Source organism: Calonectris borealis, chromosome 1 (assembly GCF_964195595.1).
Source record: "Calonectris borealis chromosome 1, bCalBor7.hap1.2, whole genome shotgun sequence".
NCBI classification, from domain to species: domain Eukaryota; kingdom Metazoa; phylum Chordata; class Aves; order Procellariiformes; family Procellariidae; genus Calonectris; species Calonectris borealis.
The window spans coordinates 93,434,738-93,461,359 of NC_134312.1; the positions used below are offsets into that span (position 1 = coordinate 93,434,738).

The window sequence follows — 26,622 nt, forward strand, 5'->3', positions numbered from 1 at the left end:
CGACACAGGGTGGGCGGGAAGAACTTAGGGAAGGGCGGGGGGTCACGTGAGCGGCGGGGGGGGCGGGGCGGTGGTGCCGGGGCGGCCGCCGCCGCGGAGATCGTTAGCCGAGGGGCGGGGGAGGCGGTTGTCCTCCTCGCGGGGCCCGCCGGCAGCATGCAGAACGTCATCAACACGGTGAAGGGGAAGGCCCTGGAGGTGGCCGAGTACCTCACCCCCGTGCTCAAGGTGCCGGTCTGCGCGGGAGCCTGGCGCGGGGCGGGGGGGAAGGGGGGGGGCGGGGTGAAGTGAGGGGAGGCGCGCGCTCCCTGAGGCGTTGGAGCCGTTAAGGGTGGAGGGGCGCGCCCGCCCTCTTGCGGCGGGGCGGCCGCGGAGCCGTGAGCCGCCGGGGTCGCGGGTGGTGATGGAGCGGCCCCGGCCTCCCCCCCCGGGGTGTCGCCCGCAGTGCGGACGCTGTCCGCCCGCTGGCGGCTTCTTGTGGCCGCTACCGCCGGCGCGGGCATTTCCCTGCGCCCCGGTGGGGTGTGAGGGGCGCCCGACCGCCCCGGGAGTCGCTCCGCCTTCCCGGAAGCCGCTCGGCTGCTGCGGCTTCGCTTGTTGTCCGGGCCCGACGAACTCTGTCGTTGCAGCGGCTTTACGCAGCTTGCGGAGGGTCTTCGAGGGCGCGGTGCCCCCTCATGCCTCGGGGAGGTTGTGCCGGGGCAGCCTTGCGGCAGCAAGGCTGTCAGCCTTCATCCTGTACCGGGGCGTACGGGATGGAGGGAAGCTGAGTTGGGGCTCACAACTCATTAGGGGTGGAAGCATTCACCTGGAAGATGCAGGCCTTCGAAGATCGGGTGTTGCTGGTCCTGCTGCTCAAGGAATAACTTATTTGTTGCTGTTTCTGTTAAAGTGGCTAAACTTTAACTGGTTGTGTGACCAGGAATGGAAATCCAAAGATGCTCGTGTACTGATAGGCTTAAGCCTGCTTTCAGGAATGCATTGCAATGGTTATTTGGGGTAAGAGTGCAACTTCTTCAGCTGATATAAAACTTAGTCACACCTTCGTTACATGAGCAGGTATAAAGTTAGGTAGCATAGCTTATTTCTGTATCAGCATTACTATATTAATACAAGCCTCTGTGTGCTAAAGTAACTGTGAATAGTAGAAATGGGCTGTTCGGTTCTTGAGAGTGAATTGTAACAGTCTGCTTGTAAAGGTGGGCAGCACATCTGTTATAATTCCTGCTATTGCTTATTTAGGTAGAAACAAATAGTGATTTTCTGCAGTTGTTAGACCACATCCCATCTTCTGCCTCCTATTTACTAATACTTCTTTATGTAAGTAAAACACAACTTTGTGTGTGAATGCTTAACTTGTCAGCAGTTCTTTCACTACTGATTTTCACATTTTTCTATGTTTTTGAAAAAATACTTTTACTGTAATTGTTTATGACAGCAACCTCTTTGCCTGATGTTTTACAGTGTAACCTTCTATATGCCTTGTACTCTGCAGGTTAGATCTTTGGGCAGAAGACAGCGATACTCAATTATTAATTGAACTTGTCCCTCTGTAGTATATAGTATGCTCTTGCCTGGATAGTGGACCTTTCTAGAGTTCCCTACCAACGTGACATATGTGGGCTGCAGTGAGGTTGTGGCATGGAAAGGTGAAGTGACTTGTTTACCAAAGTACAGTTGCTGTTGCACAGCTGGTGTAATAGTGGAGGAGTTCTTGTGCCCAGATGTACTGTTCGGAGGAGGCAGGAGTAGAATGTCCGATAAATGGGAGGTGATAATATTATGTGTATATGTTCCCTTTACAAGGGATTGAAATAAATACTCCAACTTGGTAACTTCGGAAAGAAACTAGACCTGTATCTCTTACTAGCTTACATACCACAGAATGTACAGAGATGAAAAAGTGAACCTCAAGGAACAGAGGATGGATCTTTTACATATTTTCCTTATGTAATTCCAGAAACATGTTGCCTACTGCTTATAGTTCATTGTGAGGTTAAATAGCAAGTTGTCTCCACTGTGGTGCAGCATAATGTGTTATCGAGAATTCTCGGTTTTACAGCAATCGAAATTGCTAAATTAGGATTGTTGAACTTTCTTTGATTTCTGTTAACTAGCATCTAGTGATGTTACGGTGTTTGTACAACTGCTGTTTTTCTTATCTTAATCTTGTTCTTAAATGTCTCTTTTTTAGAAATGAGGGAGAAGGGAAGTAATCAGTATTGTATGAAACAGGTGTGCTCTTTCCTTTTACATAGCACAGGTGATAACATGCACCAGGATAAAGCATCAAGAATAACCAAGTTAAGCAGTGGCTGGTTTTCTTGAATGATTTCCTAAGGATTGAATAAGGTGAAGTTGTAGACAGTTGTAGGTACTTTTCAGTTGCTGCTTTTAGTCTTGATAGAAAAAATCATGAGTTCTTTAGGGCAGGAAGTTATTCAGTAACTGATGATGCAAAAACTTGAAAAGTGAGCTATGCCACGGTTGAAACTGTATTCTTTTTCAAAAGCCATTCTTAGGTAGTTCTAATGCTGGGGAACAGTAACTTTCCTTGGTGCTTGAGGCTTTTCTGATGAAAAAAAAAAAACAGAAGTCTGAAGTAAAATACAGTTACTCTAGGTTTGAATATGCTAAAAATGTTGTATCCTTAGACTTCATAGATGTCGTCTTTAATGCAGAAGTACTTCATTTCTCCATGCAGAACTAAATCATGTTGCTGCTTGCCATCTATTCTCTCCTTCATAAAAAAAAGAAAAGAAAATCAAAACTGTTTCCATGGGGTGCATAATGAAGGCACAGAAATGGGTACAAAAAAAGTTAATAACTAAGTCTTTCTACATCACTTTTCCTACCACAGAGAAAAGTTGGTTCGGTCATTCATTTCATGACCTTTCTTAACTGCAAAGCCTCATACTGATGCATTGCACTGCTGTTCAGTGCCTAGAGTCCCAAAGTCCTGACTGTGAGAATCACTGACTCCAACAGGTTTTCTGTCTCTTACTGGCAAATGTAATCCTCAGTGCCAGGGAGCTTCTTTTCATTATTGATATAATTGGCCGTAGCAAAAAAATTACTTTTTATGTGTGGTCTTTTTTCATAATACCCCACATTCTGCCACAAGTAATTTTGTTGGGTCTTACATTATAGGATATGGAAGTAAGCTGCATATCAGCCCTGGCAGAGGTTGCCTAAAAGCTGATTCACAAATCTCTGCAGACAGAGCTAGTTCCAAGACAAAAATAGAGCAGATACTTTTCTTTACCAGTAAAATGGGGTACTTTGATTTGTCAGCAGAGCTCAAAATTTCTAAACTTTCTTTATTGCAGGAGTCCAAGTTTAAAGAAACTGGAGTAATTACACCTGAAGAAGTAAGTATTTAGAAATATTGAAATATATTTTGAAAGTAATGATAAATTTTACTCAAAATGACTATGTACATCTCAAACAGTTCATTTCTTTGCCAACTAACTATTGCTTCTTGAAACAATTTTCACAAAGTGGAAGTTCTAAATGGCCTTTTTGCTCTACAGATGAAGTAGATCAACAGCAGAATTCCTCTTGATGCTTGACATATAATATGTGGGATGCTTTTTTCCCGTATCATGTCCTGAAAAGCTTGTAAGGAAGCTCATGCTAGATCAACAGCTCTGTTTGTCATGGGAGTTAAGGACTAAAACAGGAATATATTGATTTCAATAGTCTTTCCCATAAGCAACTCAAAAGGGAACTTGTATCTTGGGAACAGTCCTTGCTTTCCTCACTTGTGGAAGCCTTCCAGTGCTCTGGCTAAATCATTACATATGCTTGTCTGCACCAAGTATCCAATGATTCCCTCCCGCCCCACTCTTCACCAAGTATCCAATGATTCCCCCAGCCGCTCTTCTCTATAGGCTGCTCCAGGCTGGTTTTATTTTGGATTGCTGCCAAACCGTTGTGGCTTTTTAAGGAGTCTGCTGCAAAGAGAAACAAATAGGATTTTTTCTAGAATAGTAAGAACTCTGATTGTCTAGGGTTACTTCGACTTCCCCTTTCTGCTTTTTCTCGTATTAAAGTGCTACTGTTCTGAAAATACACAGTCTTTACAGAGGTATGAAACAACAATGTTAAGACTGTTAGGTAGAATGAAAGAAAAATGAGATAGAATGCACAAATGTGAAGAAGAGATGGAAGATGATGGAACAAATTATGACTGGTGCAGGTATATGTGGAAGGAAGTATTTTTCCTGACGTTGGTACCTAGCATTTTTGTGCTATGTTGCATGGCAAGCAAGCACTTGTGCTTTCTGTGATCCAGAAAATTACCACTCAGAAAAACAGGCTTAGCAACATAATGTTCTGCTGTTCTGATAACCATACATAGATGTGTGTGTGTATATAAATGTTTATATATTATGTATTACATAATATATTTATAATCTATCTTATATATAAAATAAATATAACTGTTTACAGAGAAAGTCTAGACAAATGTTCTACTTATGCTTAGACCCTTCTTGATCTATGGGAGAAAACTTTGCAGTAGTACTGAAAGAAAAGGTACTTTTTATAGAACATAGCAAGAGCCACACTATGTTACGTTAAACAGTTTGCAGCATTTAAACACCAGTAAGAGAATGTGAATAGTATGTATTCTCTGTATAAAGTTAGATGCTGCTAGGATGAATATATTGGATCCTTCAAAGCAGTAGTCAAGGGAAGCAGTTATAACAGCGAGATTAATTTTTTGTTAAATTTAGATGAGACCGGAGCATGGATCTGCTGATTGTCCTTTTCACAGTCTGCCTTTTCCCTGATGATTTTGGTCTTTATATAGTAATGATTGCTAAAGAAGAACTGAATTCATTATAATGATGCTAGGATGTTATCTTTGAATGAGTTCGGATTTTTTGGGTAATGAATCTCAACTGTATTTTAGTCTGAGATGCTGACTATTTTATAGACTTTGTGGGGTTCGTGTGGCTTGCCTCTGAAGATGAATCAATTAGCAATAAGGTTAAACATGACTCATTAATCAAACTCAATACCTACTCCCTCATTTCATGTATCTGTGTACTTGGTTTAATTTCAAGAAATTCTTGCCTGTTATGAGTTCTTACTGGTTACTACCTCAGAAAGATAACACCTGTTTTAATTTTATAAGTACAGGCAAATCTTAAAAATCGTTCTTTCCAGGAGTAGAAATAAGATTTTGTCCTAAAATTGACCTCTTGCCACTTTTGCAATATTGATTCAGGTATGAGATAGCATTAGCTCTTGAGAAATAGAAAGTGAAACCAGCTAGATAATTTTGCTGCCTAAGCAGCAGAAAATGCAAATGAAATTCCAGGTATTGTTTTAGATTTTTGCATCTGTTAGACCCACAAAGAACAGGATACTTTTTTTCATCTTTAATACTACATTTTAACATTGGTGCCACAAACAGTGTTCCAGTTCCTTGAACTGAGAATTTTAAATAATTCTGGAGTTCCATGTGTTATTTATTATTATGCAAAGGCTAATGAGTTTTAAAACTTTCATACGTATTGGGAGGGATTGCTGTTTTCTTTAAAGTGAAGATTTCATTTTTGCTAGAGAGTTTTGTTGGCAAATGGATGAAAGAAATCACTTCTGCAGAGATTAAATCTGTTAATCCATATGCAGGCATGTTGTGGTGTTTTCCACTATGCTGATACACCTCGCTTTGCAGGACATGGTGAGAAAATGGCTGACACACTGCAAGCCTGTTGTGTCGCTCTACAACTCATCACCTTCTGGTCAACTAGGAAGTATGTTGTTATAAACTGGCATTTTAAGACAAGAAAGCAACTGCAGCAATAGGTGTGCACCTCATTTTTCAAAAGTAACTGGTGCAAAGACCACACAAATCACTGTTCTTAAATGCAGGCTTGCCTTCCTCAATTTATGTGGACAGAAAATAAGCCCAGTGGGTTGGACTTTGCTGGGTGAATTTTGAGTTCATTCACAAGTCTAGCATGAGTTTTCCAGTATCGCTTTGAAATAGTGATGTGATTTTATAAACACCTTTATCTATGATTCTAAGAACAAGTAGAGTGAAGATTTTTAAAAGCTATTTCTTCAGAACGAAGTTATACATAAATTTTTTGATGTAGTAAGTACTTGGTTATCCATATTTAGTCAGCGGTGAACTATGGTAATCATGGTCATTACTTAAAATGTATACTGTTTATTCCTTTGTAGCAGTTCTCTCACTGGTTCAATGAATTGATGTCAGTCTCACTTTTCTTCTTGCTGCTAAATTGTTTAGAACACCGGAAGAGAATTACATCTTTTTTTTTTTCCATTAAGCTCTTCATTGTCTTTGTAAAACTTTGAAGAGTGGCAAATAAAAACACTTTCTTCATCACAAAGTAAACAGTGTTACTGGGTCTAGGAAACTTTTTTGCTTGTTAAAAGACTGGTAGGTAATACTACGGCTTTTGAAACTTTATCTGAATTTGCTATTGTGCTTAATATGCATTTCCTACAGGTGAAGTCAATTTAGTGTTTGAGTTTTCATGGTTAGCTGAAAAATGGAGTTAAAAGAAAGCATTGAACTGATATAAACAATTATTAGTCAAATAGTTAATCTGTCAAAGGAATGTGCAACTGAAATATTAATATTGAAAAAAATTTGAGATTGTTTTCTTATGCTGTATTTAACAGGACTTTGATTTTTTTCCCTGCCTTAACAGTTTGTTGCAGCTGGAGATCACTTAGTTCACCACTGCCCTACTTGGCAATGGTAAGTAAAATCAAAAGAATTATAGAAAGCTAGCATCCATATCTGTGCTTTGATGTGTTTCCATTGGATGCAACTATACAGTTGTTTCATTTCAGAATAGTACATGGACTCTTGCAGAAGAACTTTTGCTGTTTTTATGATGAAGCTATCTTTAAGTCAGGCGGGGCTTATTTATTGCTCTGTGTAGCAGTAGTTGAGATGAGAATTTGTTTGGGGATTATTTTGTTTTGTTTTTCTAAGACTGTAGAGGAAATAAGCTGGTACATACTGTGAATGCTTTCAGTGCTTAGCTGCAGTAGCAGTTTGTCTCCCTGAGCTTGTCTTAGTATTGGTGATTGAAAAAGGAAAGACCATGTCCAACTGGAATTGCTAAGAACTAGTTGTAATCAGGGTATTTTAGACAAGCATTTGTTAATTACATTTGTTCAAGTTGGCCCACATCAGATCACTTTGCGCAGTGCTTGCCCTCGGAAATCACTTCTCTTTCATGTACAATAAGGCTGCAAATAATGTGCTCCCTCATGTTTTACTGGCATCTAGCATTATAAAACTAATCGGTTAGTGCCTAGATGGGCAGTTTCTGTGCAGTTGGTATCATCAAGGTCCTTGGCTCTATACTGGGCCATGAAGAGCTGAAGGAGGAATTATTATGCTTGAATCATTGTTCCTTGCTTTTTTACTGTCTCCTTCAGGGAAAACAAGATGTGAGTCTGTGCCAGCAGTTTGGAACAGGCTATTTAGAATGTTAGACTCTTATTCCAAACCAAAAACCACTGAAGGCAAACGCTTGAGTAATGTGAGCTTGGCAAAGATTACTTGAGCTCTGGTGACTATGGGCAGTTTTTATATTTCTAGAGGTCTATTTCTTGCTTTTTCTGAAGTTGCTTTCTAGAAACATTTGGGACTGTGTTGTTGCCAATCCTGGAAAGTTTCATATAGACTAGATTGTTCTGTCAACCCGTCTTTGCTTGGCCATCTCAAAGTGAAAGTAGTTTTTGAAGCAGAAAATAGTTTTTATCCAAGACTCCATAGTTTAGGGGTGGCCAACCTCTTTGACCCCAAACCTACATCAAAGTCTTTGTATAGTCAAAAGTAAAGTAATAGGAAATAGATTCTGAGAATAGGTCAAGAGGAGTATATAAAATGTTCCTGATATGAATTGAAAATAGAAGGGTTCTTTTGTTTGCAGATCATCAAATTCTCAACCTCTTATGGTGCACTTCATTTTACAGGGCTTCAGGAGAAGAACTAAAAGTCAAGGCTTATCTGCCAACAGACAAACAGTTTTTGGTAACTAAAAATGGTAAGGCTGAAGTTTAAATATAAGTGTTCTTAGGATTGATAGCATGGTTGACTGTGCTATCAACTCTCCTGATTGTATTGACAGGGGAAGCAAATATCTTGCACTTTGGATGCTTTGGCTTTGCAATATTAAAAAAGTTTTTCCTGCACATATAAAATCTTTTCCTTAGACCAGTTGTTACTAGGGCTTTATACGAGTAATGCAGTTTGCCTTGCTGAAGGAGAAATGAAGCTTGAACATTATAAACCTCCTTTTCTGCCTTTTCTTTCTCCTGTCCTTCAGCTCATATTCAGTGTCTAAAAGGAAAATACGTTTATTTTCCTCTTTCTTTTGGGAAAACTTGGGCTATTGAAGTGTTCCCAAAATGTCTTTCATGGTGACACTGATACTTCTAGTTCAGATATATGACTAATGTCACTATCCCTTTCAATAACTATAATATACAATACAATTTTAAATCAAATTTTGATCAGGTCACAGTTTTGTATATATACTACTTGTGGTGACTACCTTTTTATTGGATAAGAAAGCTTTCATCTTGGAACAACCATGAGGAAATAATTTTCCCAAGAGATCTTGTATGAAAATGTGCCAAACTTTGTCATTAGACAAACCTTCAGTACTAAGAACAGCCTGAGGAGATTTTTTACCTGCACTGGATTGTATTTTATGCTTTGATTTCACTTGCTGGCTTTTGGAGTCTTGCAGTGTGCTATCATGGAAAAATGCTTGTAGTAGTGTTGGACAGACTTTCCTGAGATGATCTTGATGGCTGGATGGCCAAGTGATCTACTTTGTTTCTCTTTTCCCCCCACTTCCAGGATCCCACATTGCTCTGACCCTTTTAGATCACATTTCAAAATAATATGTTTCCTTCTAATGGTGACACATTGGCCTACCACCTGAGTAAAAGTTGTGGGCTGTGGGTGAGGCTGGGAGCCATCCCACAGACCTCATTTTGGAAGTCTTTGGAGGACTTCTCTTCACTGTAACTTTCATGCTCCTCTTCTCCCTTTCTGAAAGGTCCAAGAGCAATTTAGAAATTCTGCACTTCATGCAGCAGTTGTTTTCTCTACATTAGTAGAAAAGGAGCATTTTTTACATAGTTCTTGTTTATGATATTGGAAAATGTCTGTTTTACCTTAATCAGATCCACATTCTTTCTTTGACTATTTTCTGAAAACTTTGTATAAATCTGTAATTGAATGGCACTGTAATGCATATGACTGAAGTTATTCTAAATAACACGTTAATTCTAACCTCTTCTAAACTTTTAGATGTTAATTTATAACTAAACATACCTAATATATCGCATAAATAGCTGATGCAAACTTTTAGCAGAATTCTAAAGACAAATAAGATCAGTAAACTGATGCTAGTCCAGGCAAAGTTGTACTTGGATTAAAAGATGTTTAGCATTGTGAAGAAAGCTAATAGATTGTCTCCAGTTGTTAACAAATGGATAGGCAGTCTGAGACATGAAAAGTTAATTCTTTTCTAATCCTTATGAGTTTGTGTGAAAATGCTCTAATGGGTAACAGAAGCTGTGGCCTTAAGAGTTCATTCAAGTATTGTACTGTACATGAAATAAAATATCTCATACAGCACATCAAGGTATTTTTTTAAGTTCATGCTTTTGCATTTGAAATATAGCTCTAGGATTCCTTAAATAAGGATATATGAGAGACTACCACGTTTCAGAAGGCCTTGTAGAATAATTTCTTGCTCCAATCTGGTTTTGTATAGGAATGGCTGCATTCATTTTGTTTTGCAATTTTTTGCAGTGCCATGCTACAAAAGATGTAAGCAAATGGAGTACTCAGATGAGCAGGAAGCAATTATAGAAGAAGATGATGGTGATGGGGGATGGGTAGACACCTTTCACAATGCAGGTATTCAAAGCCTTGCTTCAGACTTCGTGTTTAGTAATCTAAAAGATTTTCAGTTTCCGCTCTTAGAAAGTAAAATCTTTCTTATATATAGATGGCTGTGTACTAGTATCTAATCTGGAAGAAATAAGTTACATTGCCAGCTACTCACTTGATTGGTATATGACTGCTCAGGTGTTTAACTGTACGCCTGTATATGCCTGAAACAGGCTACTTTTTAGAGGTGTTGACAATAAATTATTTCAGTATTCTCTTATTAAAGTTCTAGGAAGTTACTTTAAAAAACGAGCTGTATAGTGACTCATTCCTTAGTAAGGAGATCCTGTGAAGAGAGTGCTGGTTTAAATTATTCGTTTGAAGAATACACAAATTTCTCTTTTTTAGTAAGAATGCATGTCAAGCACATCAAGATCTTTATCTTAATGATGACCTTAACTAACTTAACTATTTCAGTGTTTCCCATTCTGTTGAATTGTTGGATTGAGCTAAAAGAGGGAATCATTAGAAAATAGCTATTATCTGAGTATCTGAGGTCACTGGGGGAAGGCGGGGGCGGTGCTAAAAAGAAAGAAAATATTGTTAAATACAGAGATGAGTGTGGGAGATGATCCTTTTTTACACTAAATCCTTAGATGACCTTGTGTTCATAAAGAAGTCTAAAAATTCCTGCTTACATGCATCTATCTCAGTAGCTTTTCTAGCACAGCCTCTTATAATGCATATACACTTACACATGTTCTTTTGTTCTTTTCTAAGAATTGGCAGTGTTATTAGTTTCAGTCTGTTTCTTCATGTTCTATTATGAGTTAATAAAATTCTGTCTTTCAATGATGTTTTCTCCACCATTTCCAAACCTAGAAGATACTCCGCTCAGTTTTTACTTTCTGTGGTGTAAATTTTTTTTCTATAATCTGGAAGAAGTTCTCTGAATAGTTCAGCCAGGCTGGGGAGAAAAAGGGTGGGAGAAGATGCCTTTTGTTTCTGTGGATGTACATTTTTCATCACTGGCAATTCTTAAATGCATTGCAGTTCATAATTGAACACCCCACACCAAAGAAATAGTTTGACATAATTTTGTCATATCCTTGCTTTAAGGATTTATTCTCCATCCCTGTTGTGGATAGACTCCTGTGCCAAGTTTTTCTTTTTAGGGTTGTCTGGTTTGGACAACATGCTGTGGTAGCACAACTGTAAGACTCTTACTAGACCTGGCCAGGTCTCCAAACGCTGTCAAAGGAGATCAAAAAGTCTGTTTCCACCCATCTGTATAAATGTCCTTTATAACACCACTTTTTCTGCTAGGGGAAAAAAAAAAATGTAAACGATCACACAGCCACTAGAAATGCATTGTTTCCAAGCAGCATTCAACTGGCATTCCTTTTCTTTAAACAGTTATTTCTGCTGAGCCTTGATTCCAGATTCATTCTCCATAATGATGTAACTTATTTTCAGCTGAAAAGTTAATTAGATAAATTTACGGTGTAAAGCAGAATCTTGTCACGTATCCCAAAGAGTACTGGGTGAGAGCTGCAGTAAAACGAGAAAGCTAATGGGGAAGAACTCAAGAGTTGATGATACTACTGTGATTTGGGACGTTTTTTACCCCTGCTTCCTCTCAGCTAAAAGTATTGGGTGTTATGCTACATTATGACTTTGTCATGAACACTTTGCTTTCAAGATGCTCAGAAATATTCATAAATGCCTGCCTTACTTGTGAAATTGAATTCCATTATTGTTACGTGAATGCCTATCCTGAACTCACTTTTATGCAAAAATTCCTTAAAATAAAAATCCAAATTACTTTGCAGTGTTCCATCAACAAAATTTGTATGACGTGCAACAGCTGTGCTGTTGTGCTCCATGTTACTGGTATGGTTTGTTTATGGATGTCCAGCACGAAGCATGCTACCAATACCAAATAAACAGCCCTTCAAATATCAAAATTTTTGTGAGATGTAACTTGGAAAGATCATATGCTGCTTTCTGAAATCTTCACAACCTCTTTCTATACTATTCTGTAACAAAGAAACAAGCTTGTTAATGCAAACTTCTTGTTCAATTAACAGGTATAGTGGGTGCAACAGAAGCAGTTAAGGAGATCACACTAGACAGTAAGGTATTTGTTTCTAAATTTTCCTCTTGCTTTATCACAGGACCCTAAAGGTAATAGAAGTCTTACCTGCAGCAATCTAGTACTGCCTGTGAAAGACTAAAATACACTTTGTCACTATGTGTGTTGCAGATATACATTCACCTTCAGAGCCCATTATATTAGTCTAAGCATGTGCATCTCCTTATTACTATGCGTTTACTGAGGCAGTGTTCTTTTTGGAATGTCTTTAGCCAGTGTGCTCTTGTGCCAGGCTTCTATAAACCGAAAATGAAATTCGGTTTACAGTGATACTGCACCTTTGTGTCTCAAGAAACTTATGGTTGGAGATCCAGCATAAAGAAATTTTTATATGTTAAAATAATATAGGGATGTAAAGTATTTCTTTGTAGTCTTTAACTACTGCAAGTGGAGTTTTAACACATTTGGTCCTGTTTGACAGGCTTGTGCCCTCAAGTTTAGAAGTATTAAAACTGTTTAAATGTATACGTCTTACAAAGTCATCAGTTTCTGCACGTTTCCAAAAGGTCACTCTGCAGCAGGAGCCAAATCTGAAACTTAAGTTCTCAGGAATCTGAGAACAGTTGGAAGTACTTGAAATGGAAATGTGTTAGCTAACACGTTTAAGAAATATGGAGAAAGTCACAGAGACACAAAATGCTTTTAAAGATGAGTTGGTTGTTAAAGTGGAGTTCTGTCTCTGTGTGATGGGAGTTTGTTAAACCATCCAAGCACAAAGCTTTGGATTCTAAAAATTAGGGGGAAAGAGAACGGGCTGCTGCATGCTACCACACAGCTGTAAACAGCTCAAAATGCTATTGATATGGTGAACTGTGAAATGCATGTATTTCAGGTGAGACTCTGCTGAACATAGTAAAAATACTGCTTTTTCCCAAGTGAGTAACATAAGGGTGAAAGAAACACACTACGGAATACCTAGAGGTGATCACTATTTCTGCAAAACACAATACTTGCAGAATGTTACTGTGATTCATAACTGCTGTTGTGTGTTACGAATTGGATTTCACTCATAATATATCGTATGTAGAAAAACTTGCTTGTTGTACGGTACTTCATTTCTTGGACCACAGGTCCAATCCAGAAAGACAACTCTTTTTCTGCTAATGTTCTGTTTGCCAAAGCACTTCACAACTTAGTTTCTTACTGGTTTTGGTTTTGGTTTTTTTTTTCGTTTGTTGTTGTTTTGTTGTTTGGTTTTTTTTAATGAGGAAACCAGCCACCTGATGCTTACAATTAGAGCAGCTTCTAATTGTAATCATTATTTGGAGTATTATCCTAAAGTCTTCATGAAACCTGCGTAAATCCCCCTTCTGAATTTCACTGGGGTTATCTGTTGGGTTCAAATGCTACGCATAGGCCCACAATGCCCAAAAGAAAAAGTTGGCTGGGGGTTTGTGCCGTATTCATTTCTGTTGGACTGTGCTTTCTCAGACAATGGTATCAAAATGTGATATCTTTTGGGACTCTCTTGTGTTTTAAAAACAGTTATGGAACTGGACAACACTCTTGGTTTATGGAACTGGATGACGCTCTTAGTCATACTATTTAGTTTTAGGTAGTCTTGCAAGGGGCAGGGAGTTGGACTCAATCATCCTTATGGGTCCCTTCCAACTTGAGATATTCTATGATTCTATGATAACTGCTGCACAGTTGGCTGTGGGTTAGCACATACAAAATCTTAACCTACATGCTTAGTCATTGCCTTTCATTTGAAATAGGTGGGCTTTTTGAAAAGAAATTATGGGCTGTTTAACACCATGTTTATCCTTCTTTGCTTAGGAATTAAATCATTCCAGATTACAAAGTCAAAGGAGAACTTTTTAGCAGATTTTTAATGTCATACTAGGACTTTGAAACTATGTTTGGTTAATAAGCAAATATTTTAGTTCAGTGTAGTCCTCCTTAATATTGCAGAAATTATTTTTCTGGTTGGCTGTATGTATTGACTGGACTCATACCTTAAATTTGCTGGGGCTGTTAGGCTGTGTAGATGCAGCAGTCTATAAAACAGTGTTTTCACTTTAACTTCTAAAGGATCATATAAAAATACCAGAACGTTCAGCATCTTGTGAAGATGATGATGAGGAAGATGAAGGAGAAGCTGCAGACATGGAAGGTATTTCCTTAAATTGGGTGGGACATGCTTTATTTCAGGCCTTTAACTAAAGCAATACACTCTAAGAAACACTACTCTTTCTTTTCATGGAATGCATGCTGAAAAATTCAGCAGGCATATGCTCTTCATCATCTTTTATATGGTCTTATTGATGCAGGTTTACTCTAACTTGTGTGCCGAAACCTGCGTGAATGTTAGTGACTGGGAAGTTAATTTGAGTATCAGAACAGATCCAAGCAAGTATAAATTAGGGATTTAGCACAGCTTCCTTCCTGCTTCATACCTACACTTAAACCCGATACGCCTACTTAAAACCACTTAAGGATTTCTCATCATGTACTTACTGTGGTCTTGGTCAAGTTTGTATTAAAAAAGGTGCAGTCTGGTTTGGGGATTGGGAAATCTACCGGAATAAAACATCTTTAGATACATGTAGATTGTTTTAAAGGAGTTGTTTATGAATGAGAAACATGATGACTAGCTACAAGCTGAACACAGAATTTTATGGGTTTTCTTTTCAGAGTATGAAGAAAGTGGGCTATTGGAGACAGATGATGTGAGTGAACACTTTTCTGTCTTGTCTGTTACAATGCTTATCACCAATATGAGCACAAGCAAAGTAAAAATAATGACAACAAATGGCTGACATAATAAGCTTGTTATGGATTTGTCTCCTGCCAACCTGCTGCAGTAACCTTAACTCTTACATGCTCAAAGATTTTGATCACAGTAATTTTGCTTTTTTTGCTGGTCCTTTTCGCTCTGCTTACACACAGTGCTGTATTCACAAGAGGTAAAAAAAATGCTGTGGTTGTTTTTGAGGCTTACTTGTGGAGGATGAGCGGCTTATAGGTTCAATAGATTACACTGATGCATCAGACTCATGAGAGAAAACAGAGGGCATCGTTATGTGTGGTACTCTGCTAAGGTCTTCATGAACCTGCATAAACTGAGATCTCTGCCTTCTGAATTTCATTGGAATTGTCTGTTGGGTTCAAAAGTTATTGGTGAAAGAAGGGAGTGGGATGTGACAATGTAGTTGCATGCTTCCTTAAGAGATCGGACCTTTTTGAAAAAAATTAAAAAAAAAAAAAAAACACACAAAAAACTCCAAACAAACAAAAAACCCCACACTTGGTGAGAGAGAAACTGATACTTCTAATTTAAAGATAAAAACAAAACCCAAAAGCCTATGTTTTTTTAATGCTCACTTAAGAACATTAATTTCAGTTTTACAGCTTTACGTAACTATTAGGATGCGAAAGGAGGGAACCCAAACAAGACTATACTAATGTTGTCATTTTTACCTTGAACCAGGCAACGCTTGACACAAGACAGATTGTAGAAGCTAACAAAGCTAAAGTTGATGTTGGAGGGGAAGATGCTATTCTACAGACTAGAACCTATGACCTCTACATCACTTATGACAAATATTACCAAACTCCAAGGCTGTGGTTATTTGGATATGATGAGGTATAGCTATGTTGGGCTTTTTCTGTGAAATTAGACTCACCGTGTCAAATAGCAAGGCTATTTTGTTGCTTATTCACAGTAGAAATTTAAAGGAAAAAATGGTGAGAAAAACCATTATACAGCCAGGGTTGCAGGCAGGACTCACGGTACATTCAGGAAGTAGGAACAATTTCACTGAAAATTGTACTTGGTAACCGAGCACCTTTGGAAGGAAGGAAATCGTGCTCTGTCATTTGAGTTTCTGTTAGCTCTCTAGAGCTAGTAATAACCCCAGTAAACTTAGTCAAGTAAGCAGGTATGTGTTTTCATAATGTTCAGAGGGAGAGGATTAGGTAAACCACTCTTCCCTTTAATGATTAAGTTACTTGAGTTAAAGTTGGTTAGGGCTTATGGCTGAAATACCTAGATGGGAACCTGGGTGGTTCTCAAATATATTGACTTTACCATACACCTGGTATATTAAAAACAAAAATTTGTGCATACTATTTGTGCATACTATAGTACTGTACTAGTACTATATGGATTTTAACACACTCGGTTCTTTCAGTGTACCTTCAAAACTGTTGTATATTAGATACTTATAATTTATGGTGCTTCATCTGTTAATGATGTTAGAATTGCTGAGAAGGAGCAAAAGATTCTTTGTTAGTAATGCTTTGGTTCTCATGTTCCTTTTTCCAATATAGCAACGGCAGCCTTTAACAGTAGAGCATATGTATGAAGATATTAGTCAAGATCACGTCAAGAAAACAGTGACAATTGAAAACCATCCTCATCTTCCTCCACCTCCCATGTGCTCAGTTCATCCATGCAGGTAAGTCTTTGTTTCTGGTCTGATTCAACATGCAGACACAAGGCACTTCACTGGTCTAGTTAAGGATTTGGTTCAAGTTTTCTGAGCATATTTCCACAGTTGGCTGCCATAATGGTCTGTTAGCTTCCGAGGCAGTATGAAAGGAAGATATCAGCGATTCTCTGAAGTCATTCCATGCTCACCACTGCAAGTGTATTCTGCAGTTAGAGCTGTCTTCTCTCTGCTCAACTTGCTTATCCTCTGCTTTCCTACGGACTCCAGAAGATGGCAGACTGCTAGAACTCCGTAAAAGAAAGTTCTCCTATACTTTTCTTTGCTGCTTTTTTGGGAGGGTAAAAGTATAATGTATACTGCGGTAGCAGAAAAAGCTATTTGAACATGAAATAATTCTTTCTTATTTTGTAATAACTACCTTCTGCTCCCCCAGAAGTCCTTGAAATTTTACACTGATTAATAGAGGTCCTCTAATCACCACACTGAAATATTTGTTGAATACAAGTGCAAAACACACTTATGTTTTTAGGGTCTTTTCTATTGCATTTTCCACATTTCTCACCCAAGACGTAGGGGGTCTGTAGTTTGACTAGCTGCACAGATATTTTTTCTAGGTCTTTGAAAGGTGCCTTTCATCTTACATGTAGGCTGTAACATCGTTTTAGGTGTCTTAGTCATACACTGTTCAAGATATTGGCTCTGTAACTCCTCAGCTTCTTGATAGCAGGAACTTAGAGATATGAGTTTGGGCTTTTATCTCATTTAAAAAAAAAAAAGAGACATCCTTTGTAGTCTTGCATATGTTTAAAAAAAAAAAAAAAAAACCCAAAAGTCCAGATTGCCCTTTTAAGTCTTGTAATTTCTTTTGACTTAAATAAACACTTCTGGGATCCATGTCACTAGCTGAGGTATCAAATAATCAGCTTGTTGTTGACAAGCTTGGGGTAGTTTTTGCAGACTCAAAACATTCTTGTTTCTGTTTTAGGAATTATTTGATCATAAGATTAGTCTTGGGAAGGGTATATCATTTTTTAGAGAGAGAGCACGGGAGCTTTGCACCAAGTAGTTTATGGCTGCTTTTGATCTTATTATGAGGATGTATATTCATAGGCTTTGTAAATCTGTATCTCATGTTTCTTCCAGTTCATTGTTCTTTACTGCTTTACAACAATCTTTGCTTTCACCAAGTAGTCAGGCTTGTATCTGGACAATATTGAGCAGAGAAGCCATTGTACAACTGGGAAATAGCTTTTTCCCCAGTTTAGCTGTCTTGCAGAAAGTTTTAAAGTGGTAAAGTTTATTGTTGGTCTTTAAATCCTCAGGTTTAAGTCTACACTAATACAACAGACCTGTGAAAATGTCAGTCTCTGTGCTCAAGAGTAGTACAGGAAGCAGAACTTAGAAAAGCGTTAGGAAAAGGATAAAGAATAGAACAGGAAACAGCATAAGGTCTCTATTAATCTGTGGGACCACCCACATGTTGAATACTGCAGTACAGCTCTGATCATCTATTCTGTTGTCTGTGAGATGAAGGAAGGCTAAAACTGCAAAAGATACAGAGGGGTTATAATTGAGGTTATGAAGCTCTTTCCCCTAAGAAATGATTGAATAACCTGGGACCCTTCAGCTTTGGAGAAGGCAGCTGAGAGGAGAGTTATGATTTCATGAATGGCACAGAAGGTGAAGTAATAGGTGTTAATTTTTTTCTAATAGTAAAAATGGTGGTGTTGAATGCTACTCATTGCTGGCATGTTCAAAGCCAGAAAAAGGATTAAACTCTGCACACAGCACCTAAAATAAAACTAAATATTTGTTTAAGCAATATGATGTTAATGAAAAAAAAACTTGTCAAGAGTTGTTAAAAGTGAAGTTATCAGAATGCTCCAGAATTAGAAAGTCCCTGGGTTGCATATTGCCAGAAATTAGTAGTACTTTGGGGGAAGCATTACTAGGTGCTTGCTCTGGCCTCTTTCTTGAGCAGGTACTATAAGATAATAAGCAGGATGATGTAGACCTTTGGTTTGATCCAATAAGGTATTCTTGTACCTTATATGAATATGTCAGTCTTAATATGTCAATCTGCTGGTGACTTTGACTGTCTTATTGTTTGCTGTCTGCATGGTTTTGAATGAAAGAATGGATGCAGCTTTTTGTGCAACTAGTGTTTTTGAAGGAGCGTCAGGTGGGATGAACGTAGGAAGGCTTAACAGACTGACTAGGAAGATGACTAATAGAAGAAAAGGAGGAAAAAAAGTCTGAAGCCAAGGCTTAATTTAGTGATTGCTGGAAGCCCTGCAAATAAATTGGTTGGGAAGAAGCTTCTGTTGATGAATGCAGGCTGGGAGGGCACTCTCAGAAGAAAAAAAACGACCAGATATTTGGGCATGACAGCCCTCACTGACTAGGTAGACCTGTGGGTTTTATACTAGGCTGTGGCTGCAATGTAATCTGCTTAGTTTTGCAATTATTTGCAAACTTTGCAAAGTAAGAACCAATTTAATGCTAGTCTGTGAATTTGGATTGAGAGTCTTCATGGATGAGAGCTCTGTGGGCATGTTTTCACTTCTCCCTCTGAAGCCAGTGAAGTGCCAGTGCCTTTGTTATGTAATCCACATCTACACTCAAAGAAATGGTTTGCATTATGGCACTTGTCCCAATTAGTCTTTTAAGCATGAAAGAGATCATTGGTATCACAGTGAGACAGATTTGTTGGTAGTCTTAAATGTGGACGAAACTGCCTAGTCCTTCTCAAAAAGCAATCTAGTTGACCAGCAAGTGCTTAACATCAGAAAGGTTTGAAAAGATCATCTTGAGGCTCTGAAGAAAGAAGCTAATAGTGTATCTAAAATGGAGGTTTTAAGCATGTTCTCTTACTCTCCGAGGTAAGCTATTCCATTTTCTTAAATTGGTAAGGGTAACAGCTAACAAGGTCTGAGCTTCCGAGGTGAAAAACAGTAGCCAAAAATGTTGTTTTGTTCTTAATTTAGCTAGGAAGAACCAGTGTTTAGCTAGCTCTGCTGCTATTGCTTCCCTGCATGTTACGAGAATTGTGTAGTGTAGGGTATTTGCATGGTCCTAAACTTACTTGGCTGTTTCTTGTGACGTGTATATCCCTATGTCATGCGTCAGAGAAAGGAAAGAAATGGCAGTCGAGTGCTGCTGCTGTCAGCTGCTTGAGATTGCTTCTATTTTGAGTAGTTAGTTGAAATTGTTCATCTTGCAGCTCTGCTGTAAGTTGTATTTCTTGTCAGCATTTTTATGGTACTGGGAGGAACATAGTCAACTTCCTCATTAATTGCTGCAAACTGGTTTAATCACAATTCTCAACTTTTTTATGTGGGTGTTATGAAGGGACTATAACTAGTTAACTACTAAACGCGTTTACAGTTAGATCTGAATTACTTGCACTAATTCCAAGGGCTTATTTTTCTCTATTTCAGAATAAATGGTGACAGGCTTTTGAACTCTTTTTCCTTCTTACATACTCTAAATATCTGCAGGGAAGTGACTAGAGGCAACTGCAAGGATCAGTGAGCTGTAGATCTTAAGGTTAACTGACTATTGCAAATTCTGAATGTTTCTTGTAATGATGATGACTGTGGGTTTTTCCACACCTGTCTCATTGTGTTTGAGCAGTTACAGACACTGAATCAAATTCATAGGTAATTTTTTTTCTTGAAAGTACACTGTCCTAAGAAGTCTTGCATTTTACCTTCTGTTATGGAAGCTTATAGTTGTTGTCCACTACACTGAAAGCCTTGTGGAAGGCCTTTTATCTCTATGAACAGCAAGGGGCTAGGGGGCAGGGAATGAATAAGTTCTGGTGTTGGTCTTTTTTCCCCTATATGTCAGGAAGGCTTTTATTTTTTACTTTTACTTTCTGATGGTATATATTTCCCTTCCAGCTGATGCTCAGACAATGTCAGTATGTCATCTGTGCTGAATTCCAATGTGAAGTTAATAACAAATATTTTGACTGACAGCTTTGGTCAGTTGCAAAGCAGGAGAGGGGTTCTTCAGCTAGAAAGCAAACATGAGAGCATAAAGGGTCATCTAATCAATCTAAGAAATCAGCTTCTTTCAACTTATTTTTAACCCTTTAATGTACGGTATTAACTCTTAACTTAAATTTTATATCTCAATTTATTTTCAATAGCAACAGCAGTATTTCTGACTTGGAATACGAATAGTAACTCATTTTTATTACTTGAACCACTTCAAGAGTTGGTTGATATACTGGAAAGTAAATTAGGTGATTTTCGTAGATGCTTTCAATGTCTGATCTATTTGTTAGCTCAGGTCATCTACAAACAGGTCCTGGAACAAGCATTGGTGAACATGTAGCGTATTTAGTCATCTTGAGTTAAGAGTTACTTCAGGGAACTTTTATTCGGAAGTAAAAAAAACCCTGAGATTTCTAAATAGCAGGATATTTTAGATGGCATTTCTCCCGAAGTTATCTTATTTCTTTCCATTAGGGGGTATACATACTTTATATTAATTCCTCAAAATTTTCTTACAGGAGGAAACTGAAAACAGGAAACAAACTTTTGAAAGCTTGTAAAGCACCTGCAAAGCTTTTCATGAGTAACTGTATGACAGTAAGAATGACCATTACTGTGGCCATTATGGAATTCCAGATATCTAACTAGTCCTTAGAAAACAGAAAAGAACACGTCATTAAGATGCATGAAGTTGAGCTGGTATTCTATTAAAGATTTCTAATAGCTGTAGGGTGACCTGTATTCTGGGCCAGTACAAAAAATAGCTTAAGTTTTGACAGTGGCCAGGTTCCTATATAGAAGCAACTGGCCTTGGCATCTGGTACGGCATGTGTTCTGCAGGGGCATCATGAGGATCTAGAGTTGGAATCAACTGTGTGAGGGTTAGCTAATTTGGAAAGACCAACAGCACAGAAAATAACAAATGCTGACCTTTAATATTTGCCCAGACTTGCATTTTCCTGTTTACAATGTGTCTTGGTAACTTTGCATCAGCTTCCTTCCTTGTTTGCAGTCACTTGCAGCATGATTAACCTTGGAGGTAACTACTAAATGCCAGTACTGGTCAGCTGTTTAGATTTGCATAATGGTATCAAAGCATGGTCAGAAAGTTATGCAAACACTGCTTACCACTATTCCTTGTTCTCAGCAGGCACACAGGTTGTTTCAGGATGGGTGTTTTAAACTACTACTATTAACTAGCTTGCAGTGTTGTGTAGGTGGATGTCCATAGCCCTGTGTGACCTCACTGATAAAGATTGCCTACAGAATCATGAATTTAAAACAAAGTTGAAGTTTAGATAAAAGTAAGATAAGTTATACAACCTCGGAGTTTGTGTTAAAAATATATAAATAAAACACCAATTAACCATACAGTAGTTCTCCTGCCTGATTTTGTATGCTCTTCATCCCCTGGTTTATGGGGTATAAGAACTATACTGAACACAAAACCATTACTTCTGAATTGTAAGTGGTCATGAAAAGATTTGAAGTCTTCATCATTGGAGATACTCAAAACCAGACCAGACAAGGTCCTGAGCAATCTGTTCTGGTTTACTGCTCTTTGAGCAAGGAGGGTTGCACTAGATGATGACCAGTTTCTTCCAACCTTAGCTATTTTGTGATTCCATGTTATATTCCCAGGATCAGCTTTGTACACAAATGTTTGTGTGGTTCATAGTAGCTCTGGTATGTCGTTGGTGACTTAATGTCAAAACACAGTGACCTGAGGAAATGTTTGTCTTGTCCTCCCCTGTGGTGCTTTACAATAACAGAGTCACGAGACAGAAGCAGCTAGCTTAGAAACCGTTGATCTGCCACAGAACCCAAGTTACCGCTGTAGCCAGAGAAAGTTTCCATACCCTAAGTAAGTCCGAGAGCAACAGTTCTGAATTTCTGCAGGGTTGGTTTAGCCTGCCTTTCCTAGGAAATTATTAATTGTAAAAGTGTTTGATACCTTGTGAGCTCTACAGATTCAAGAGTGCAGCAGAGACAGCTAAAAAAGTTGCGGCAACTTCTAGGCATCTTTTTCAGGGGTCATCTGGGAACTTCTGGGGGGTTGCTGCTGGTGAGGATTACCTTCTGGGGACTTACCTGGTGACTTCTGTGGCATTTAGCAATTAACAATTACACTAGTGACAAGCAATATGTATTGACTCTCATTATAGCACTCAGTCTACACTGTAGAATAGAACATCCTTCTCTTCCCTTGTGAACGTAAGGAGCTGGCAAATAATGTTACGTTCATCGCTTAATATTAACTTTCCGTTATTGTTGAGACTTTTTTCCTTAGTAAATGGAAAGCTTCCTCTTGCTGCTTCTGAAACTAACTGTTCAAAACTATTTAATTTGCACAAACCCTAATATTATTGAGATGAAGAGGGAGTTACTTTTTCCTTAATATACTTTCACTGTTTCTGATCTGTTTTTCAGGCATGCAGAAGTGATGAAGAAAATAATCGAGACTGTTGCAGAAGGTGGGGGAGAACTTGGAGTTCACATGTATCCTTTTTCGTTACTACATGGTGTTATTAGAGATTTCTTGCAGTGTAAGGAGCTGTTACCTCAAGGTTCCTAACTGGAATGCAATTGTGTATGCAAGCAGTAAACAACTGTTTGTGGTAGCACTTACTGGAGTTCTGGGATGAGCTCCTTTGTGCAAACAAACTCTGTTAATCAGTTGTTGAAGGGGAGGGAGGGAGGGTGGCAGGAGCAACGGGGAAGGTAGGTAGGATTGAAGGGACAGGTTTGAGCCCTTGTTTGTAGGTGTGTGAAGGAGGTAGCTGTGAGTACAAAAATGAGTGTAAGAGGATGAGGCTGGAGGGTCATAGACTCTGGCCAGAGTGTAATCGCTATTCTTGGTACAGCAGCTTCTGTATAAGATTTGAGTCTGAGATTCATTTTTGAAAGGTGTAGAGGTCCCATTGTTCTCTACTCTGCGTGTGAGCAATATCTTGGTAAAACATTCAGCTGACAAAAAAGCAATGAAAATTACTGAAACAGTTCTGAACATCAATATCAAACGCCTCACACTTAGAATTTTCTTTTAGCGAGGTGACTGATCTTAGTTATGCTTTGTAGTAATTCATACTGTGCTTTCTGATTGAAGTAACCTCCATGTCAGAAGCAAGTGTGTCCTTTCAAAATAGTGTTCTAACTGCTTTTGCTGCTACAAGGCAAGCAAGGGGGGATTACTGAGCAGCTGTAGGCCCTGAATCAGTAAAATTCTCATTCACTGTATGAGTTGAGACTTGCTCAATTCGTGCAGCAAGCAACTGAAACTGAACTGGAAAATAACTTTTCTGGCAAGGTAGTTCAAGTCTTCTACTCCTCAACAGTTAAAAATAGCTTATTTTCTAGATTTTTATTCCTTTTTAGCTATTGCTAAACAAATTGAGGTGTTTTTAACAGGCAATTTCTTCCCTCATTATCATATAGTTTGTATTTGTCAAGAAATGGTCCATGAGACTGACATGCCAAAATAGTAGGTTTTACTTGTATCCAGTACCAATGTAACTTAATTATCAGTTGAAAGTAGTGATTTATTTTAACTTTTCAGTTCGCTGTCTGCCTCAGTCCCAGGTGGACAGAGACTTTAGTTTATAATTATCCAATATACTCCAGACTGCAGATTCAGGGCCAACATGCATTTGAAGGTGATATACACAAGGCAGACAAGGAAGGTCTCCTCTACAAAGGCAGACTTCTCAGCTTAGCAAAGCTAATCTCTCTACTTTCCCTCATCAACAGGAAGGAGCTCTTTCAAAGGATGGTTCAGAACAGGAACGTATTTCTTTTTCTGAGCCACTGAAACACTGAGGGAGGAGCCTGCTTTCCCTGCAACTACAGGAGGGTAGCTAGGGATTAGCCTTACTAGGTGCAATTCACCCAGGCATTTGTTAATAACAAATGTTAAGTATGTAAATGTTTGTGTGGTGTTTGTAAGTTTTATTGAAAATAACTCCTGGTTCCCTGCTTTAACTTAAAACAGGAAGGTCTGTATGTTCGGGCAAGCATCAGATGTCATTACCAGAGTTCTGCTGTATTAATTTCCCAGTCTCTACCTGTATAATTGCTAGGTGTTATTTTCCTATTAGCAAGAAATACTGTTGAGCAGACCACTGAATGTGACTTATGCTTTGTTTTACGGATTTCTAGCTATTGCACATTTTCCTTAACAAGAAACTCAGGTACCTTCTTATTTTCTTGAAATTTGTACAGGCGGTCATTCCAACGATAGAATATGACTACACGAGGCACTTTACGATGTAACTAAAATAAGAGATGTCTTCCTCTAATTATCAAGTCTTTTTTTAAATAACCCATCCATGTGACTTATACAACATTATACACAATTTCTGTAACTAACCTTTTATCAAGTTGATGCATTAAAATAAAATGTTCCATTACCAGCCTTTTTAATAAAAATCTTTGTGTGTAATATAAATAAATCACTTTCATTCCTATACAGACACTGTACTAAGAGGTGGGATTTTTTTCTCCATAATTCCTTCAGTTTCCTTTCAACAGAAGGCTATTTTTGTCTATATTGGAAGCTAAAATCTGCTTTCCTAGTAGAAGCCTAATGCTTCATTGCTGATTCCTGAAAATGTGAATTTTTTATTATTTTTTTTCCCTGCCATTTAAATTCACTCGAGAGCTATGTGTTTTTTTCCTAGTTATGAATAGTTGTTTCTTCTAGCTGGAGGAGGATTTTGAAAGCTGAAAGAAAATAAGTGATCATCGTGTTAGGAAAGTTTGACTACATCTTAAACTAAAGTAACTGTAACTAACCAATCTTTGAAAGGTGATTTAGATTTACACTTGAGCAAGACTAGTGTTTTGAGATGGAATTTCTTGGGAGACAAAGAAGGAATATTAGTATGTAGTCTGTTCATCTTGTAATAAAGGCAAAAACATTCTTATTGACAAAATTACAGCTTGGGGATAAAGGGAGAATATTGCTGTGGTAGAGGAAGGTTCAATCTTGATTACTTGTCTACCTCAACTACACTAACTGGTAGTCTAATAGCATGGTTTCCTTTTGGGGATAAATATACATGGGGTTGTTTATGAATTCAGATATTGCAGACGCATCCAGGCTTAAGCAGCCACTTTCTGCCCTGTAAAATGTAAGCTTTTCATTAATGAAAATGGGAGGAAAGGACCATCACACATACATATATATATGTTTGTTTGTTTGTTTATTAGATTCGCTTAAACTCTGTTTGGCTTTCAGGACAGCATCTTTGTCTCCCAAACATCCAACTTGCATTCTGCAAGGTGATCTGAAGCTGGGCATCTGCAACTGACTGAATTTACTGTTGGGTAGAAAGGTTGGTCCCTGTCTTGGCGCAACTGGTCCCCGTCTTGGCTGTCTGTGCCTAACTTTGGTTCAGATTCAGTGGAATCAAAATTTCACCCACATCTTCACTGCATGCAGCACCTGTAAACTAGAATGTACTCAAAGTCCAAGACCAAGAGATAGAGATCTAGAAGGCAAGTAGAGTGCCACAAGAACTGTAAGATGTGCAGTAGGAAAGGGACTCCAGCAGAGCAGAATTTCTCAGGAGCTATTCTCATGTAGAGGGAGAATTCACACTAGTGACCATATAGGATTTGCCAGAAGCTATAACTGAGGTTACTATGCATATGTTTATAGCAGTTCCTACAGCAGCAATCTTCACTTCTAACAGGAATTTTTAATACTAGTCCCAAACAGAAGAAAAGGATTAACGTACGGCACAACTGCTGCAAGTGTACCCAGGTCAAATTTGTTTGCTCAGATACAGCCGCTTTGATATTCAGCCAAGCAGAGCACCACATATTAGTCACCAAGCTCCAGGTTTTGTGATACTAGATATTTCTGTGCTACAAATGCCATAAGGCATTAAATATCATGGTGCTGATAGAAGCCATTGGCAAGTTCTCTTCAGTTCTGCTGCTCCTCTGTTTTCCTGCTACGGTTAGAGAAAAAGGCCTTCATCAGTTTATACTTTAAAAAAAACCCCAAAATATGCCACTTACTTCTATCAACTGCCTGACAAAGGAGAACGTGTTATTTGTTAACTCGACATAGCGGAAACCAGTGAAAGACTAATTCACCTTCCTAAAGGAGGAGAACAGTCACCTCCTAGGGAGAAGGATGTTTCAAAA

At 38.4% G+C, this 26,622-nt stretch overlaps 1 protein-coding gene across 4 annotated transcripts; it reads left to right on the forward strand.

Moving 5' to 3' along the window:
• The first annotated feature begins 61 nt into the window (after positions 1–61).
• Positions 62–24,878, forward strand: ATG3 (autophagy related 3). 4 transcript variants are annotated; one of them, XM_075167424.1, is made up of 13 exons: positions 62–228; positions 1,243–1,320; positions 3,330–3,371; positions 6,696–6,745; positions 7,978–8,048; positions 9,833–9,940; positions 12,004–12,053; positions 14,103–14,184; positions 14,706–14,740; positions 15,502–15,657; positions 16,344–16,471; positions 22,900–22,968; positions 24,657–24,878. In XM_075167424.1, exons 1-13 carry the CDS (start codon positions 157–159, stop codon positions 24,736–24,738), a joined length of 1,023 nt encoding a protein of 340 aa, XP_075023525.1. In that variant the 5' UTR covers positions 62–156; the 3' UTR covers positions 24,739–24,878. The 4 variants fall into 4 exon arrangements, with proteins under 4 accessions (XP_075023525.1, XP_075023536.1, XP_075023527.1 ...); XM_075167435.1 differs by lacking the exon at positions 15,502–15,657; XM_075167426.1 differs by lacking the exon at positions 1,243–1,320.
• The last annotated feature ends 1,744 nt before the right edge of the window (positions 24,879–26,622 follow it).

Coding starts and splice junctions, on each gene's coding strand:
- ATG3 (XM_075167424.1), top strand. CDS start 157: ATGCAGAACGTCATCAACACGGTGAAGGGGAAGGCCCTGGAGGTGGCC. Junction 3,372..6,695: donor GAGTAATTACACCTGAAGAA/GTAAGTATTTAG, acceptor CTGCCTTAACAG/TTTGTTGCAGCTGGAGATCA. Junction 15,658..16,343: donor GGTTATTTGGATATGATGAG/GTATAGCTATGT, acceptor TTTCCAATATAG/CAACGGCAGCCTTTAACAGT.